At 37.0% G+C, this 17,537-nt stretch overlaps 1 protein-coding gene across 2 annotated transcripts in view; it reads left to right on the top strand.

Moving 5' to 3' along the window:
* The window catches only part of LOC126359702 (transmembrane channel-like protein 7), a 169,139-nt gene extending 152,016 nt beyond the window's left edge, over window positions 1–17,123 (top strand). For both annotated transcript variants that reach the window (XM_050007652.1, XM_050007653.1), the window contains exons 3-5: window positions 6,088–6,225; window positions 6,939–7,039; window positions 14,310–17,123. In XM_050007652.1, coding sequence (XP_049863609.1) covers window positions 6,088–6,225; window positions 6,939–7,039; window positions 14,310–16,196 — 2,126 coding nt within the window. In that variant the 3' untranslated portion in view covers window positions 16,197–17,123. The remainder of the gene's footprint in view (window positions 1–6,087; window positions 6,226–6,938; window positions 7,040–14,309) is intronic.
* Window positions 17,124–17,537: the final 414 nt, after the last annotated feature.

A 17,537-nucleotide genomic window follows, 5' to 3' on the forward strand; every position in this document is an offset into this window, starting at 1 on the left:
GGAGTGCATCCCAGACATGCTGAAAAACGAACAGGAAGACACTTAAAGATAGTCACAAACTATCCCGAGAAATCCCATTTGCAAAGTTTCAGGAACTAGCATTAAGCGAGGAATCTAGGACTTTGCCACAGCTCCCTACATATTGGTCTTGTAGGCACTATAAAGACAAGATGAAATTGATTACCACATGTACAGAGGCATTTAAGCTGGCATTCTTCCCAAGTTCCGTATGGGAAGTATCCAATACCATGCACTTCACAGTGGTTTTCAGAGTATGGACGTAGCTTAATAAACATTATAAATAATCATAGGTTTAACAATGTTGTCATTTTGTTAGTTCAGCAGTAGTGTGGAGCCAATCCATAGGAAAGTGATACAACAGAGCTTGAACATTACAGGAATCTGTCCAATATTGTCTTCATTTCCAAAGTATCTGTTGTTACATAACAGTCTGGTGCCACATTGTTAGTTGCCTGATTCATGATGTGGCAGCCCCTTGTTGACTGTGCACACAATGAGACAATGTTTTGTCAGACTAGACGAGAGTGCCAGAGGAGTTATAGATGACTCATGACATGTAACATTAACTTGTGCCCACAAAAAAACACACATCTGAATAATAATTCTTAATAATCTGGTTACATGTATCTTTCATTGTCTGGGATCGAGCACTACCATGTTTCGCTTCATCTGTTCTTACATCACATTAAAATGATTACTTTATATTGTAATTTTTAGGCTCCCTATTATATCACAGTATCATAACTATGGTATGATATAACAATATCTGCTTTAAGCAAATGTTTTTTATCCTCCAATCACATATAATAGAAATTGTACATACCAGTTACCATGCTATTAGTTGTAAATGTATTCTAACAGTGATCGTGGTATATTGACAGAAGAATGAAATAAACTAACTGTAAATGGCAGTTGTTGGGAATAAAATTGTCATACTTCATTTGAATGTGTTTTAATACCACATAATTGAAGGAAAGAAGACACTTCCTTCACTTACATCCTCTCAAGGAAATCACATTTTGTCTTCCATGTCACAAAAAATTCTAGAGAGCAATATGCTGTAATTTGATCAATTAAGGGAGCAGCACATTCTGAACACATGAAAAATAGATGGTGATCATGAGTTTTTTTTTTTCAGGTAATGTAAAAAGTAATGCTAAATTTGATTGATATTCCTTACACTTTTATCTTAAAGAAATCATTTTTCTGTCCATGTCAGTCGCTCCCTCCAACTGCTGCACAAGGTTGAAAAACATTGGTCATCCGTGGGAATTCCCAAAGCCCTGCTATTGGACCTGTAACAAACTAATTTTTATAACTGGTTTTCAATGTGTTTTCGATCAGCATACATAGGATAATTGATAAAATAGTAAGTTCTAACAAATTGTTGACATGGTGAAACAGATGTCATATTTTTACCAAAAACATTGAGACAAAAGCGTGCCCCGAAAACAGACTTTTGAAGATATGGGAAAACAGCTACATACACTGACAGAGAATTCAATCTAGATTGCTGGAATCAAATTTCAATCAAAATTACATGGAATATTCTCAAGTTATGTTTCCTGCTAATAAAAAAAATATTTTTAGAAAACCATGCTTAAAGTTTTGGGTTACAGTTTTTGTAATTAATTTAAACATACCTCTAGTCGGCAATCCTTGGACAACACAGAAATCCTTCCAAATCAAGGAGGTGGTTCTCCTTATTTTCAACATGCCCATGGTGGTCCAATGGGCCTCTTTTCCAGCTTTTGCCATCCACTGCTCTGCTCGCTCGATACTATTTTCATCTGCTTTTGTGCAGAACGTGTAACACGGTGGTCCATTCTCAATTTGGAGCATATTTGTAATTTCCATACTGCCTGTTAGACCATTTTTAAAATTACACGCTGCCACATTGGCTGCAATGTCAAAAAAAATTTCCCCCCCTGTGAATCACTTTGCAGCACAATAACATAGAGTTTCTGACAATCTTGGAATGAACAGTACAATAAAATAGGCATCTTAGATCACATTTCAGGCAAAAAAGAAAATATCAGTTTTATGAAATATTTGGAAGAGGAGTACCCATTAAGTACAGAACAATAGTTACAGCTTTACATGTGCACAGCTTCTCATGTCCTTACATATTCATTCACTTCTAAAGTTGCTTACAATGTGATACTGTCACAAACTATGCGAAACAGTTTCATGGTGATAAATTGTAGACAGCTCAATAATTTGTTCCAGTACTTCATGGTAGATACTTTCTGCAGTACTACAGTAGGCTCATCTTAAAAGTAAACATAATATTTCTCCAACTTACAGTAGGCGTATTGCCTAAGGGGAACACAGTGACATGTAAACAATTTTTTTTTTTTTTTCCAGCCATGGGCGTCTTGCTTACTATCATATCTGACTTTGACTTCTTACAATATCATAATCAGAAAGAAAAAATAGTTAAAATACTATGAAAATAAACTACAAACTGAAAATGACTTCTGTATACAAATAAGCTTACGCTGGAATACATTACATAGTAATTTGTCAAAGTGCAACTGAATAGCCCAGGAGAGGTGCTCACAGTGTGTAAACGTAGCTGACCTCTCATTGGTGGGACTGAATGCAGAAGCTAACTGTGTAGCATTTATAGAGTTTGTAACTACTGAATTGCAAATATACCACTAAAAATGTTCACAAAAAAGTGATTGTACGGGATATTTTTTTTAAAAAAAAAAAAGAAGCACAAATTGGCATTCATTAGAAGTGGGTTACGCAGTACCTCCTACAGATGTGATCTGTAATTGGTGAACTTATCACCTGTGGTCACAGGTGTACACTTAACAGCCAGTATGAAACATGTTGAATCAAGCTATTTCTAAACCAGTTCTATTTTTACTTAGTTTTACCGAGCAGAACATCAACATGAAACTGAATAATAAATATTCAAGTACAGTTGGGTCACTTTATTAGTTTCAAAAGACAAGTTCTCCTGAAACAAAAAATTGTATGTTGTAAAATACAAGAAAACACATGCGAGTAACATTCAGTAATCAACTAGTCACATCTTTAACTCAGTCTCAGTGGGTTGAACTCTACTGTGTACTGCTTGATCTTTTCTTTGATTCTTTCTAGATAATGTATTTTTTTAAATTTAGAGATGAATGAAATTTCTAATCTCGCTATAAACTACTCATTACTGAGTATGAATGTTACTCGCGTGTGTTTTCTTGTATTTTACAACATACTGTTCTGTCAATTCAGTCCACATATCAGAATGAAATTTTCACTCTGCAACGGAGTGCGCGCTGATATGAAACTTCCCGGCAGATTAAAACTGTGCCGGACCAAGACTTGAACTCGGGACCTTTGCCTTTTGCGGGAAAGTGCCCTACCAACTGAGCTAACCAAGCACGACTCATGACCCATCCTCACAGCTTTAATTCTGCCAGTACCTCATCTTGTACCTTCCAAATTTCACAGAAGCTCTCCTGCAGACCTTGCAGAACTACCATTCCTGGAAAAAAGGATATTACAGAGACATGGCTTATCCAGTGTGTGGGATGTTTCCAGAATGAAATTTTCGTTCTGCAGCGGAGTATGCGCTGATATGAAAGTTCTTGACAGATTAAAACTGTGTGCCGGACTGAGACTCAAACTCAGGACCTTTGCCTTTCACAGGCAAGTGCTCTACCAACTGAGCTACCCAAGCACTTGGTGGTAGAGCACTTGCCCACAACATACAAAGGTTCCAAGTTCAAGTCCCAGTCCGGCACACAGTTTTAATCTACCAGGAAGTTTCAAGTCCACATATCCATCACCATTACACCAGTGTGCCCTGTGCATGCTAAAACATCACAGCACAACACTACTACTTCCTAGAGACTGATCCTTCTTCACAATTCATCCCACTAACATGCTGATATTGTTTCATTTAAAATTTGTAGATGGTCCTGTGTCTGCTTAGGGTGAGATTTAGATAATGTAAGTGATGCAAGTGGTCTTGGGGATTATTATTATTTGTTGCATTAGAGATGATTTGCAGCACTGTCTTTAGGTCAGAGGATTGAGTACACATTGGAATATGATTTTGTGAGAGTTGGGATGAAATTACATGGTGAGTACAATGAAAGATTGTAAAATCCATGGTTGAGAAGGTGATTTAGTAGTTCATATCAGAGATGGTATTGTATGGTAAAAATATAATGTGTGCTGCTTTGCCAGTGGCCAACATGTATGTGTGAGTAGTGTTGCTTGTTTGTATAATGAGACACAGGAGATACATCTCTGGACAAGAGGTGGAGAGTGGCAGTCTCAGATGACTTTAGAAAGATATACAGCATAATTGTAACTTCAAATGCAATGTCAATAGTTGGTCAGATGGTATGAGATGTGCATTTTCCTCTGAAATAGTTGACATCTGTCAACATGAAAATATTGTTGGGGGTGGTGGGTGTTTTATGAAATAAGAGTTTTATGGAACTAAGGTACTGAGGTTTTAGAGGAAAGAGGACAGGATGCCATGCTTTGAGGCTGGACCACAAAAGTAAACTAGGTGAACGATTACTTATCCATCCACCTCTGAAGTGCAGCAGTAAATTACTGATAATAATTTCTGTCTGTTGCATAATACAAGCTGGTTGTACTTATTCATTACTAATTACTCCTTGATGCTATCTTCCCTGTAGAGCTTGGCCCCTCTAATGATCACAGTCTGATCTTGACCATCTTCTGCTTGTTCCCTCCATCTTCTTACTCCCTCCTTTGTCAAGCTATTCTCCACATCATCCAACCACTGTTTCAGTGGCCCCTTTGCAGCTTCCGCCACCTGGGTTTCTTCTGTAGACCTTCTTGACAGATCTATCCTCTGACACTCACTCTACATGCCCCAACCATTTTAATCTGTTGCTCTTGGTTGGCATAACGGTATAATTCTTCGTTTTTTTTCTGTATTCTCCATTGTCCTGCCTCACTCACTGCTCCAAAAAATCTTTTTTAATATTTTCTTCTCCCATTTCCTCAGGAACTCCTCTTTTGCCACATCCTTGTCCATGTTTCTGAGCTGTATATTACCACTGGCCTTATAACCATTCAATAGACAGCCACCTTTGATTTTCTGCTCAGGCTACGTGACTGAATAACCATTAATCAAAAATCAGTTAGCTTTATTTCCCACAGTTATCCTTGCTTTTATTTCTTCTCGTATGCTGTTACCGTTGGTTACTCCACTCCCAAGCACTGAAACTTGTCACATCTCTCATAGTTGGCTCCATTTAACATGAGGTATTTCTTTTTAAAAGCAGCATTTATTTTGGAAGCAAAGAGATACTGTGTTTTGGTGTCGTTTACTCGAAGCCCTAACTCTTCCGCCTGCTTTTCTAGTTTACCATATCCTTCTCTCAACTCCTTCAAACTTCTAGACAGCATGCAAATGTCATCGATATGTGCTAGGTTAAACAGTATACTACCTGGGTTATTGATCTTCACCTTGCTTATCACTCTCTCTGAAACCATGTTGAAAAGTAGTGCGGATAACATCCCCCTGTTGTCACTCTTGGTTAACTTCAAATTCTTTAGCGAAGCACAATAAGAATTTACTTTTCCACTAGCCAATGGTGTTTTATGCCATGAAACAGCTGCACAATCTTAAGTGATGGTGTACATTTGCAAATAAAAGTTTAAACAGTTTGAAACATTATGGTGAAGTAACATATTCCATTCTGTGCAGTTTCCTTTCACCAAGTCATGTTTAAGCATATGAAAATAAGAGCTTTATTAGTATAAGGCATTGTGCAGTTATCTTAGATATGTTATCAGAATAAACAGGCAGCAAAGTTACTGAAAAACTGAATACTTAAGGATAAAGGAATTGACAAAAAAGAATGACGGGTTTGAAAAATGTCTACAAGCCATTTAGTGATCTTTCTATTTCAGTGTAACAGCTTACATGGGAAACACATATATGAACTTAAGACCCATTTTTTAAAAGTATTAGTCCATACAGTGAAGAAACTTAAAACAATTTGAGGAAATGAGTTTGATTATATTTTGTGCTCAACATTGACTGGTTTATTTTAAACATTATAGCAACTGCAAAACGCGTAAGAGGAGATGCAAAGCCAACATTGCGCCGACGAACATCTACACGCAGTCGATGCCACAGCACTGCACGTCGTACATCTGCAGCTGTTGACACACATGTTGCGATGCTGCCTGACCTATCAGGTAGATGAAAATAAATCCAATTTTTTATGTTGTTTATGGACCATATCTCCACATATAACCAGAGAAACTAAACCATCCTGCCCAGAGTCCTTTCCACACCTCGCTAAGAAATATTCAACTGCCCACCCAATTGGTGCAATATCCTCATACCTCCAACTCCTCATACGTGGGGCCAGAATGAGCTCAGTGATGGCGCCACTTTTCTATCCCAATCACCAGCTGCCCCTCCCTCCCAGCTCTCAGAGCCATCCTTGTCCAACCCTCGTCCCACTGCCTTGCTCCCCTTGCACACTCCATGCAAGACAATCCTCACCCTAACTGAGCTGCTGTGTCGGCACAATGTATTCACTAAAAGTAAGTTTGTGTGTGTGTGTGTGTGTGTGTGTGTGTGTGTGTGTGTGTGTGTGTGTGTGTGTGTGTGTGTGTGTGGTGGGGGGGGGGGGGGGGGGGGCATGCATATCTAAATGTATGTTTACTTTATAGCTAAGAAAAAGGATTTGTATGAAAGCTAACAGAATTCTCAGCCTTGTTCATGTGCCTTTTGATGATTCTACAATCCGATGAGGTGGTACCTTTACTCCTTAAATTATTTGAACTATCATAATGAGAATGTTACACTGTTGACTAGCTTATATAAGTATCTTTCCTGATAAGACATCCTACAGCAATGTACTTTATGTTCTGATAAAGTTGCCGTTTGGTCCTTTAAACAGAAATCAAGTCAAATGAGGAAAGAACATGGGAGGAAATCATGCAGATTAAAGCAATGCCTGTGAGCATGTCACAGAAGAAGGAGCTCAAATCCAAACTGCAGGTATGGTGTAAGTTTTGTGTGTGTGTGTGTGTGTGTGTGTGTGTGTGTGTGTGTGTGTGTGTGTGTGTGTGTGTTTTGGCATGTCTACTTCTTTACAAAAAATTAAATGTAAATTATGAAAGAGACTTTTTATATTTTCTTTTTTCTTTATTTGTTTGTGCCAAGTACAAATAATTAATGAGAAAACACGGATTATTGATCTTAGTGATGTAATTATCAATTCAAAAGTAACTTCATATTATGACATTTTACAGATATTGTACAGTATGTGACAAACCTAAACCTCTTCATAATTCAAAGTAGATACAAATCTAGAAAGAATCAGACTTGTCTGCAAGGAAAGCAGAACTCTAGATTATGATTATATATGATGAGGTACAACAGATTAATTCAAATAACAAGCCACAGCTTAGAAAATTAAGATGAAGAGACATAGATGAAAGCTGCAATTATTTAATAAAGGTACTTAAACACACAGCAGAGGAAAACCAAAGCACAGATGGAATAAGGCAGCTAATAGTGAGTTTCGAACAAATGGTAATAGGAACAAAATAGAATACGTTGAATTAAACAAAACTATTTTTAAATGTCTTCAAGAGGTTTTGAGAAGATACAAAACATATTCTATGTTAATTGTAACAAAAGAAAAACAGAACTTTTAAATTACCCAGAGACAGAACAACTGGCCAGTACTTAGCCTCTAGGGGGTGAAATTCATAGTACTGCCAATACACACAAATAAAAGTAAAAACAAACTTCCTGACTATTAGTTCCTCTTTCAGGGTGGAAAGAATATTACAGTAGGGGTTGTTTGGAAAGGAGGTGTAGGCCACTTGGGCCCTAGTTGAGAGGGACCCATTTGTTGTCAGGAAGATCGGAGACAGAGTTTTGAGAAGGGTTTGATGGAATTTTAAAGTGGGTCCTTTAGTAATGAAGACCAAACAGGATTGAAGCAAAAGTATGTAGGACTGTTGTGTGAATATGGCAAGGGCATGTTTGCATGAGGGGTGTTTGTATTCAGGTATGCAATTAGGGAACATTGTGAAGTCCATGAAAACATGAGAGATGATTTAGACTAGTGAAGGTTACATTGTAACAGAAATGAGCTGGAAAAGGTGAAGAGTTTCTGTAAGAAGGCAAAGTGTCCACATGAAGAACGTACAGAAAATAATGGTCAGTAAATTAATATCAAAACTGGAGATACTTTTACATTGTGAAGATCACTGAAAACAAATAATACTACAATGAAAGCAGGTTATCAGAAGTTGGTGAGAGGCGCTCATCATCAGTCAGTGAGAAGAGATAACTAAATAACAAATGACAAAATCAAAAGATTAAAATTATATACCAACTATCAAAAGACATAAACAGTAAATAAAAACATCAATCTCCATCAACAAAAACAAAATCAGTCATTATGACTTCAAGTGCTCTAGCCAGCAGAATGAATTTGCTTTACTCCAAGTATGATAAATTGTGAGAATACAGGAAAAAGGTGAACTCCTTCAAAAAAAAAAAAAAAAAAAAAAAATCCAATGGGGAATTGGAACAACAAATAACTAAAACTTTCAGACACAATTTGAAAAAAAAAAAAAAAAAAAAAAAACCTTTCAGTGGAGGAAAGTGTACTATCTAAACATATATTCCAATACTTCAACAGCAACAACAAAAACTGGATTAGCGTAGGTCAAAGAGGCCTCTTGTAGATGGATGGATGTTTTTGGAGCTGATATCCAAAACAGAGAGCATTTCAGAACTAAAATTGATAACTTTGAAGATTTTCAAGAAGAAGAAGAAAACATGGATGCATGAGTATTCTCCAAAGAACGGAAAAAACAGCAGAGTGAATGTGTAAAGAAATATTTGAAAGAGGAGAAACACTACCGGAAATAAGAAATCACAAGTTATTGTTGTATGGGATTGACATTGTTAACACTGAAGGAAGATCACCAAATATAGAAAAAATTGCTGGGTACCGAAACAAGATAACAACACAAAGGAAAAAGATTAACAAGCAGGTAAGAAAACAGTAGCAATGGAAAAAATATTTTGATACAGAATAGACATTGCCAAATCACAAATGTGGGATTACAGACAAGAATTACAGGTAAAACACTGGAAAAAAAAGATGATGAATGCCAGAAAGGTGGTTAATTGTGTCAAAAGCAAAATTCACTAGGGAATAGTATAAAATTCCAAGGTGACAAAATAGCCCAGTATGTACCTTCAAAGGGCACAAAATTCTTAGTACTGCCAGTATACATACAAAAGTGAAAACAACTGTTATAACCTCCAAAACGGTTAGTTACTTACTCACAGAGGGAAGACAGAAAGATTGAGAAAGATTAGAACAGATGGGTAGGTTACTGGGTCCTGAAACTTCCTGTGTATGCAATCTCATGAACAGTTTTCAGTTTTTCTCAACGTTCCGTCACAGCAAATGTAAATTTTTCTCCTTGTTCTTGGGGAAAGAAGCACTACAAGAAAGGAGGCCCCAGATTGATAATGAGAGGAAACAAATATCTTTATATTACAAATCCATCTGTCAAACAAGACTGTGAGAAGAGAATTGACTCATCAAAATTCCAAATACTAACTCAAGATTTATGGTAAGAGCTTGAGCTTCATATGCTTCGCAGAGATGATGTCTCTGTGTGGATTTAGTGGCCAAACCACCAATCTTATGAATCAGTTTTCTTCCTAATATTTTCTTATTAATGTACTAATGCTACACAGGATGAAAGCTCTGAATAATTTAAATGCAAGATGGACCGTTGAAGGGTAGTTCTGCAATGTTCCATGAGTGGAAAAGTAGCATGTTTTGTGTTAATTAAGACAGTGTCAGTATACCCAGCATGCTGAGAACTATTGTGGTTTTCACACTGACAACATTGAACATAAGTTGAAAGTGAACAATGGGTGAGAGATTTTCATGTACGAGATTACATAGTTTGTTGTGTGTGTCAGAAAATAAAAAAATGTTAAGTCCCGGATGGAATAACAATAATATGGAAAGGACAGATCACTACTCATCACATTGAGGAGGCACTTGGTTGCAGACAGGCACAAGGGAAAAAAGCTCAAATATTTTTTGCGTTCTTTTTCATTGTGACTGACTGTGACTTAAGGGCTCCTTGTGTGCATTTTGTTCTGTGAGTGTGGAATCGCTAATATTTGCTCAAAAACCCTACTGCAAATAAACATTCGTGGTATGGGCCTGTAATTCACGGATTAATCCTATTTCCTTTTTGGGTATTGGCGTGACTTGAGCAATTTTCCAGTCTTTACGTGCAGATCTTTCTGTGGATCTTCCTGTGAGTGAGTGGATGTATATATAAATTCTACATATGGAGCTATTGTATCAGCATACTCTGAAAGGAACCTGACTGGTATGCAATTCGGACCAGAGGCCTTGCCTTATTAAGTGATTTAAGCTGCTTTGCTACACTGAGGATATCTGCTTCTATGTTTCTCATCTTGGCAGTTGTTCTTCATTGGAATTTAGGAATATTTACTTCATCTTCTGTGGTGAAGGAGTTTCATAAAACTGTGTTTAATAACCCTGCCATCCATGACTTCACTGTTGATATCATGCAGTAAAGGTATTGATTGCGTCTTGCCACTGCTGTGCCTTATGTACGGCCAGAATCTATTTGGGTTTTCTGCCAGATTCCAAGACAAAGTGTCATTTTGGAAATTGTTATAAGCATTTCGCATTGAAGTATGCACCGTCTTCAAAACATTGAGAGTCATGCGGATTTTTCGTTCTCTTAATTTTGGCATGCTTTTTTCGTTGCTTCTGCAACAGTGATCTGACCGGTTTGTGTACCATGAGGGATCAGTAACATCACTTATTAATTTATGTGGTACATATCTCTCAAATGCCATCAATACCATCTCTTTGAAATCATTCCACATCTATTCTACACTTACATGATCAGATCGGAAGTAGTGGAGACTGTCTCTTAAAAAGGTGTTAAGAAATTTTTATCAGCTTTTTTAAATAGACGTACTTTGCATTTCTTTTTGATCGTTATGGGTGTTGTGGTATTCAGCCTAGCAGCAACTGCCTTGTGGTCGCTAATCCCTATATCCGCCATGATACTCCCTATTTGTCCAGAATTATTTGTTGTTATGAGGTCAAGTACTTTGGCAGCCATTTATGCTTTAAGTGGGCTTATGAACTAACTGTTCAAAATAATTTTCTGAGAAAGCATTCAGCATGACATTTTATGCCTGCTACTGGCTTTAAACATATAATTTTTCCAGCATATCAAGGCTAGATTGAAGTCACCACCGACTATAATCATATGATTAGGGTACCTATTTGAAATGAGACTCAAGTTTTCTTTGAACTTTTCAGCAACTATTCTTCCGAATCAGGGGGTCAGTAAAATGATCCAATTAATAGTTTAGACCGATTGTCAAGTATAACCTCTACCAATACTATTTCGCAGGAACTAGGACAACGGTTCAATCCCGCGTCCGGCCATCCTGATTTAGGTTTTCCGTGATTTCCCTAAATCACTCCCGGCAAATGCCGGGATGGTTCCTCTGAAAGGACACGGCCGACTTCCTTCCCTAATCCGATGAGACCGATGACCACGCTGTCTGGTCTCCTTCCCCAAACAACCAAACCAAACCTCCACTCGGCTCCGCACCAAAAGACCACAGTTGAACATTATGAATTACCTCAAAGAAATTTGTTTATTGACACATAATCAGCATGTATTCAGAAAATATTGTTATTGTGAAACCCAGCGAGCTCTTTATACTAATGAAGTAATGAGTGCTATCGACAGGGGATGTCAAATTGATTCCATATTTTAGATTTCCAGAAGGTTTTCGACACCTTTCCTCACAAGTGTCTTCTAACCAAACTGCATGCCTATGAAATATTGCCCGAGTTGTGTGACTGGATTTGCAATTTCCTGTCAGAAAGGTCACAGTTTGTAATAATAGATGGAAACTCATCGAGTAAAACAAGAGTAGTATCCAATGTTCCCCAAGAAAGTGTATTAGGCCTCTATTGTTCCTGATCTATATTAACGACATAGGAGACAATCTGAGTAGCCCTCTGAAATTGTTTGCAGATGATGCTGTCATTTACCATCTACATCTACATCCATACTCCGCAAGCCACGTGACGGTGTGTGGCGGAGGGTACCCTGAGTACCTCTATCGGTTCTCCCTTCCATTCCAGTCTCGTATTGTACGTAGAAAGAAGGATTGTCGGTATGCTTCTGTGTGGGCTCTAATCTCTCTGATTTTATCCTCATGGTCTCTTCGCGAGATATACGTAGGAGGGAGCAATATACTGCTTGACTCTTCGGTGAAGGTATTTTCTCGAAACTTTAACAAAAGCCCGTACCGAGCTACTGAGCGTCTCTCCTGCAGAGTCTTCCACTGGAGTTTGTCTATCATCTCCGTAACGCTTTCGCAATTACTAAATAATCCTGTAACGAAGCACGCTGCTCTCCATTGGATCTTCTCTATCTCTTCTATCAACCCTACCTGGTGCGGATCCCACACCGCTGAGCAGCACTCAAGCACTGGGCGAACAAGCGTACTGTAACCTACTTCCTTTGTTGTCGGATTGCATTTCCTTAGGATTCTTCCAATGAATCTCAGTCTGGCATCTGCTTTACCGACGATCAACTTTATATGATCATTCCATTTTAAATCGCTCCTAATGCGTACTTCCAGATAATTTATGGAATTAACTGCTTCCAGTTGCTGACCTGCTATTTTGTAGCTAAATGATAAGGGACCTATCTTTCTATGTATTCGCATCACATTACACTTGTCTACATTGAGATTCAATTGCCATTCCGTGCACCATGCGTCAATTCGCTGCAGATCCTCTTGTAAAGTAATCAGACAATCAAAATGAATTGCAAAATGATTTAATAAGATATCTGTATGGTGTGAAAAGTGGCAATTGTCCCTGAATAAAGAGAAGTGTGAAGTTATTCACATGAGTACTAAAAGAAATCTGCTAAATTTTTTATTATGTGGTAAGTCACATAAACCTGAAGGCTGTAAATTCAACTAAATACTTACAGGTTGCAATTACAAGTAACCTAAATTGGAACAATCACATAGATAACGTTGTGGGTCGAGCAAACCAAAGACTGCAATTCATTTGCAGGGCACTTAAAAGGTGCAACAGGTCTACTAAAGAGACCACTTACAAGTCACTTGTCCGCCCTCTTCTGGAGTATTGCTGTGTGGTGTGGGATCTGGATTAGGTGGGACTGACGTATGACATTGAGAAAGTTAAAAGAAGGGCAGCTCATTTTGTATTATCGCAAAATAGGGGAGATAGTGCCACAAACATGATACGTGAATTGGAGTGTCAATCATTAAAACAAAGGCATTTTTTTGTTGTGGTAGAATCTTCACGTGAAATTTCAGTCACCAGTTTTCTCCTTTGATTCTGCTGGCAGTCACCTACATATGGAGAAATGGTCATCAGGATAAAATAAGAGAAATCAGGGCTTGCACAGGAAAATTTAAGTGCTCATTTTTTTTCTGCTTGCCGTTTGAGAGTGGAACGCTAGAGAGACAGCTTGAAGGTGGTTCATTGAAACCTCTGCCAGGCACCTTATTGTGAATAGAAGAGTAATCATGTAGATGGTGGTTAAAATGGGCACATGATTGTCCGTAGGTTTTATTTATTAACATAAAAGAGAAAGAAGCTTTTTGGATATAATAGGATTTATTAGCCAGTTACAGTACATGTTTATGCTTCGTGAGCGGTGCATCTGTCACTCATATAGAAAACTAATTTTAGGATATAAAGACAGGTTGTCAGGCTTGTGGTTCATTTTCTGTTTTAAGAAAACATTTTATTTGCTTTCTAGGCAGTTAGTTGTGATAAATTAAAATATTTGAATGCATCTTAAACATATCTGTTCATTTCACAGACTAGTTGTAGCTTTTTTTATGGTTAATATTGCTATAAAAAATATGAGTTAACATTAAATTTCACTGTTCATTTCACAGACTAGGTGTAGCTTTTTTAATAGTTAATATTGCTATAAACATATGAGTTAACATTAAATTTCACTTAGTTGCCTTCACAAATTGTATTAGTCAGCTTCTGTTTTCCATTGCCCAGTTAATCTCTTACTAAAATTTGTCATCATCTCATTTCTGATTTATTCTGTTCCACATTGCAATAGTTCTAGTTAATTAAACCTCTCAAATATGTGCACCTACAACTCATTAGATGGCTTATTGTTCATATAATGTATGTGTTCTTTAGAATGCAGATAAGCTGAGGCTACAAGGCTATGAACAATTCAAGTGGCAAAGAAGAAAGTTCTGGCAACATTTCAAGAATCGATGGAAGGAAACTTACTCAAAGCTTGAACTGTGGCGACACAGTCTGAAGAAGATTGAAGGAAACTTTGGCACCGGAGTAGTTTCATATTTTCTCTTTGTGAAGTGGCTTATGTTTTTGAATTGTGTTATTTTCTTTTTTTTATTTTGTTTTGTTGTGCTTCCACAATTGCTCGTGAGACCTGAAGACACAAGTAACTGTGATGGCTACAACAGTTCTAGTAGCTTTAATGTTAGCACAAGTGAAGCAAGTGTCAATGTCTTAGACATCATTCAGGGAACAGGGTGGATGGAAAAAACTTTGATGTTCTATGGTTTTTATTCTAATGGGACTTTAGGAGGAAGTGACACATCATATTTGTATTATAATTTGCCTCTTGCATATATAGCAGTTACATTAGTCTGCTTTTTGATGAGTTTGTCAGCTATTGTCAAATCTGCAGCTCATGGCTTTAAAGACAGGTTGATGGAAGGTGAGGGACAGTTCTACCAGTATTGTAATATAGTATTTGGAGGGTGGGACTACTGCATACATAATGAAAAGTCTGCCACTATTAAGCATAAAGCTATATTTAATGAGATAAAGGGATGTCTCGAGGCAGAGAGACTGGAAGAAGAGAGGCAAAGTAGGTCAAGAGATGAAAAAGTGAGACTGTATCTTTTACGTTTTGCAATAAATTTGATGGTTCTTCTCGTCTTGGCTGGGGGAGGGTTCCTAATTTATTTTGTTTTCAAGTCCTCACACACTGCTCTGGATGATTACAAGAGAGATACAGAAGATTTTGGAACTATAGAAAACATGTATGTTTTGCTGCTGGAATACTTGCCATCTATAACAATAGTGGGGCTTAACTTAATTGTACCAAATATATTTATGTATCTAGTCACTTTAGAAAAGTATTCACCACTCTTTGTAGTTAGAATAACATTGATGAGAACAGTACTGCTGCGACTGGCATCCTTAGCAATTCTCCTAGTCTCATTTTATAATGTTATAAAGTGTGATAACTGCAATCCTCCAAGATGCTGGGAAACGTATGTTGGTCAGCAGTTGTACAAACTAGTTGTTATGGATTTTGTCACTCACATTGCCACTACATTTTTGATCAATTTTCCACGCATGTTAATTGCTAAGCATTTTAAAAGTAAGATTGCCAAACTGATAGGAGTACAGGAATTTGAGTTACCACAACATGTCTTGGATATCATATATAGCCAGACATTATGCTGGTTAGGAAGCTTTTATGCACCAATTCTCCCCTTTCTTGCTACAGTTGAATGTTTCCTTCTTTTTTACATCAAGAAGTTTTCTTGCCTTGTTAATAGTACACCATCATCCACTGTCTATAGGGCATCCCGTTCTAATTCTATGTTTATGTTTGTTCTTTTAATATCATTCTTATTGGCAGTTGTGCCAGTGGCCTATTCAATAGCTGAAATTACTCCATCTGAATGTTGCGGCCCATTTAGAGGTCATTTTTCAGTGTGGTCTTTTGTCATTTACACATTTGAACAATTTCCATCGTGGATTAGAAGTGTGCTATTTTTCTTCTCAACTGCAGGATTTGCCGTCCCAGCCTTTATAGTTCTAGCACTGTGCTTGTATTATTTTCATGCAGTGTCTTGTGCTAATAAACAAATGGTAATGGTACTAAAAAACCAGCTAGTTTTAGAGGGCCATGACAAACAGTTCCTTCTAAACAGGCTGAGTGCAATTATCAAGCAGCAGCAACAACAACAACAAGAACATCATAAAGCAATGCGCCAAGCAGAAATGTCCAATGTCGAAGGAATTTCAAATGCCAGTTAAACATACCCTGATGCTGCTACACACATGTATAAAAAGTGGAAGTCCTTCTGCAAAGCATTTTTACCAAATTTTATATAAATTTAAACTTTTGATATTCTTCTTTAGAATAATTTTATACAGATGAGATTTGAATACTTGCAAGAGCTTTCCTTTTTCATTAACTGTGGTCTTTAACAAGCTAGCATTCACTGTAGTGCTCACCAATTTGTCAAATTGCCGGGAGTTCCTTATAGGCAAATGTTATTGAGATAATGTAAAAAAAAAAAAAAAAAAAAAGTTACATTACTGGCTGTGACTGATGTAACATTAGTGAATTCTAGATGTTTTTTCGTGTGAAGTAGTATTTATATGTTTTAGTACCACAAAATGAAGTCACTGTTGCTCTAAAATATTTGGTTGGAAATATGAGACTGATTCTCTTCAGATTTTTTGTTACAAGAAATAGCAAGGAAAGAAACGTGTGTGATTGGATCAATTGTTTTTAACGTATTTTTAATGTACCACCAGACGTGTAATGATTGTTATCTAGTCATTATGTATCTGTTCAGTTCTAGTTACCACAAAGAGCATTCCTTGTGTATTTATAATGCTGCTGCTCTTTCTTTTTTCTGTTTTAAAAGCTCGAAGAAACTTTGTATATTCTTCATTGTCTATTCATATTCTTATATTGTACAAAACTGAATTACAGATCAGTTTGAATAAGTAATTAGTGTTATTTGCCAGTTTCAGTGCACTGGACAATTTAAACGCATGTGCTGTGAATTTGATTGAGCATCCTGTTGTGTATTAAAGATGAAATGGACTAGAGTTAGAGAAATAACTGTTCTTTTAATTACTTGCCCCCAAAGAGACTTTCTCATGTATTAGGGGCCAAAATGTTTGTAATAAACAAAATGTGATGTAAAAGTCTCATCATAATGTACATAATTCCATGTGAGTTTTTCATTTTGTGTGTGTGTGTGTGTGTGTGTGTGTGTGTGTGCGCGACATTGTTAAAAAAAAAAAAAAAAAAAAACTCCTGGCTTGTTTAGTTAAGGAGTGATGATTTACTTTTTGCTCTGATCATTTCTGCTGTGTTAAAGTAATTTTTTCCTCTTACTTTGCTTTTGACTGACATGTTAAGGGATGTAGGAAGTGAAACGGGCCGACTTGGAGCAGGAGAGGCACCACAGGACATTTTAATTTACACTGTCTCTACTTTTACAAATAAATTCATAAAACTTTGTTAGCATGACCAGGAAGGATTCAGGATTCACACTCAAACCATAGGAAGTTCAAAAACATAACAAAACAAATTGTTTTAAATGTGAAGTTTCATTATTTTTTTCACTTGGTATTAGC

This window comes from Schistocerca gregaria, chromosome 1 (assembly GCF_023897955.1).
Source record: "Schistocerca gregaria isolate iqSchGreg1 chromosome 1, iqSchGreg1.2, whole genome shotgun sequence".
Taxonomy (NCBI): Eukaryota; Metazoa; Arthropoda; class Insecta; order Orthoptera; family Acrididae; genus Schistocerca; species Schistocerca gregaria.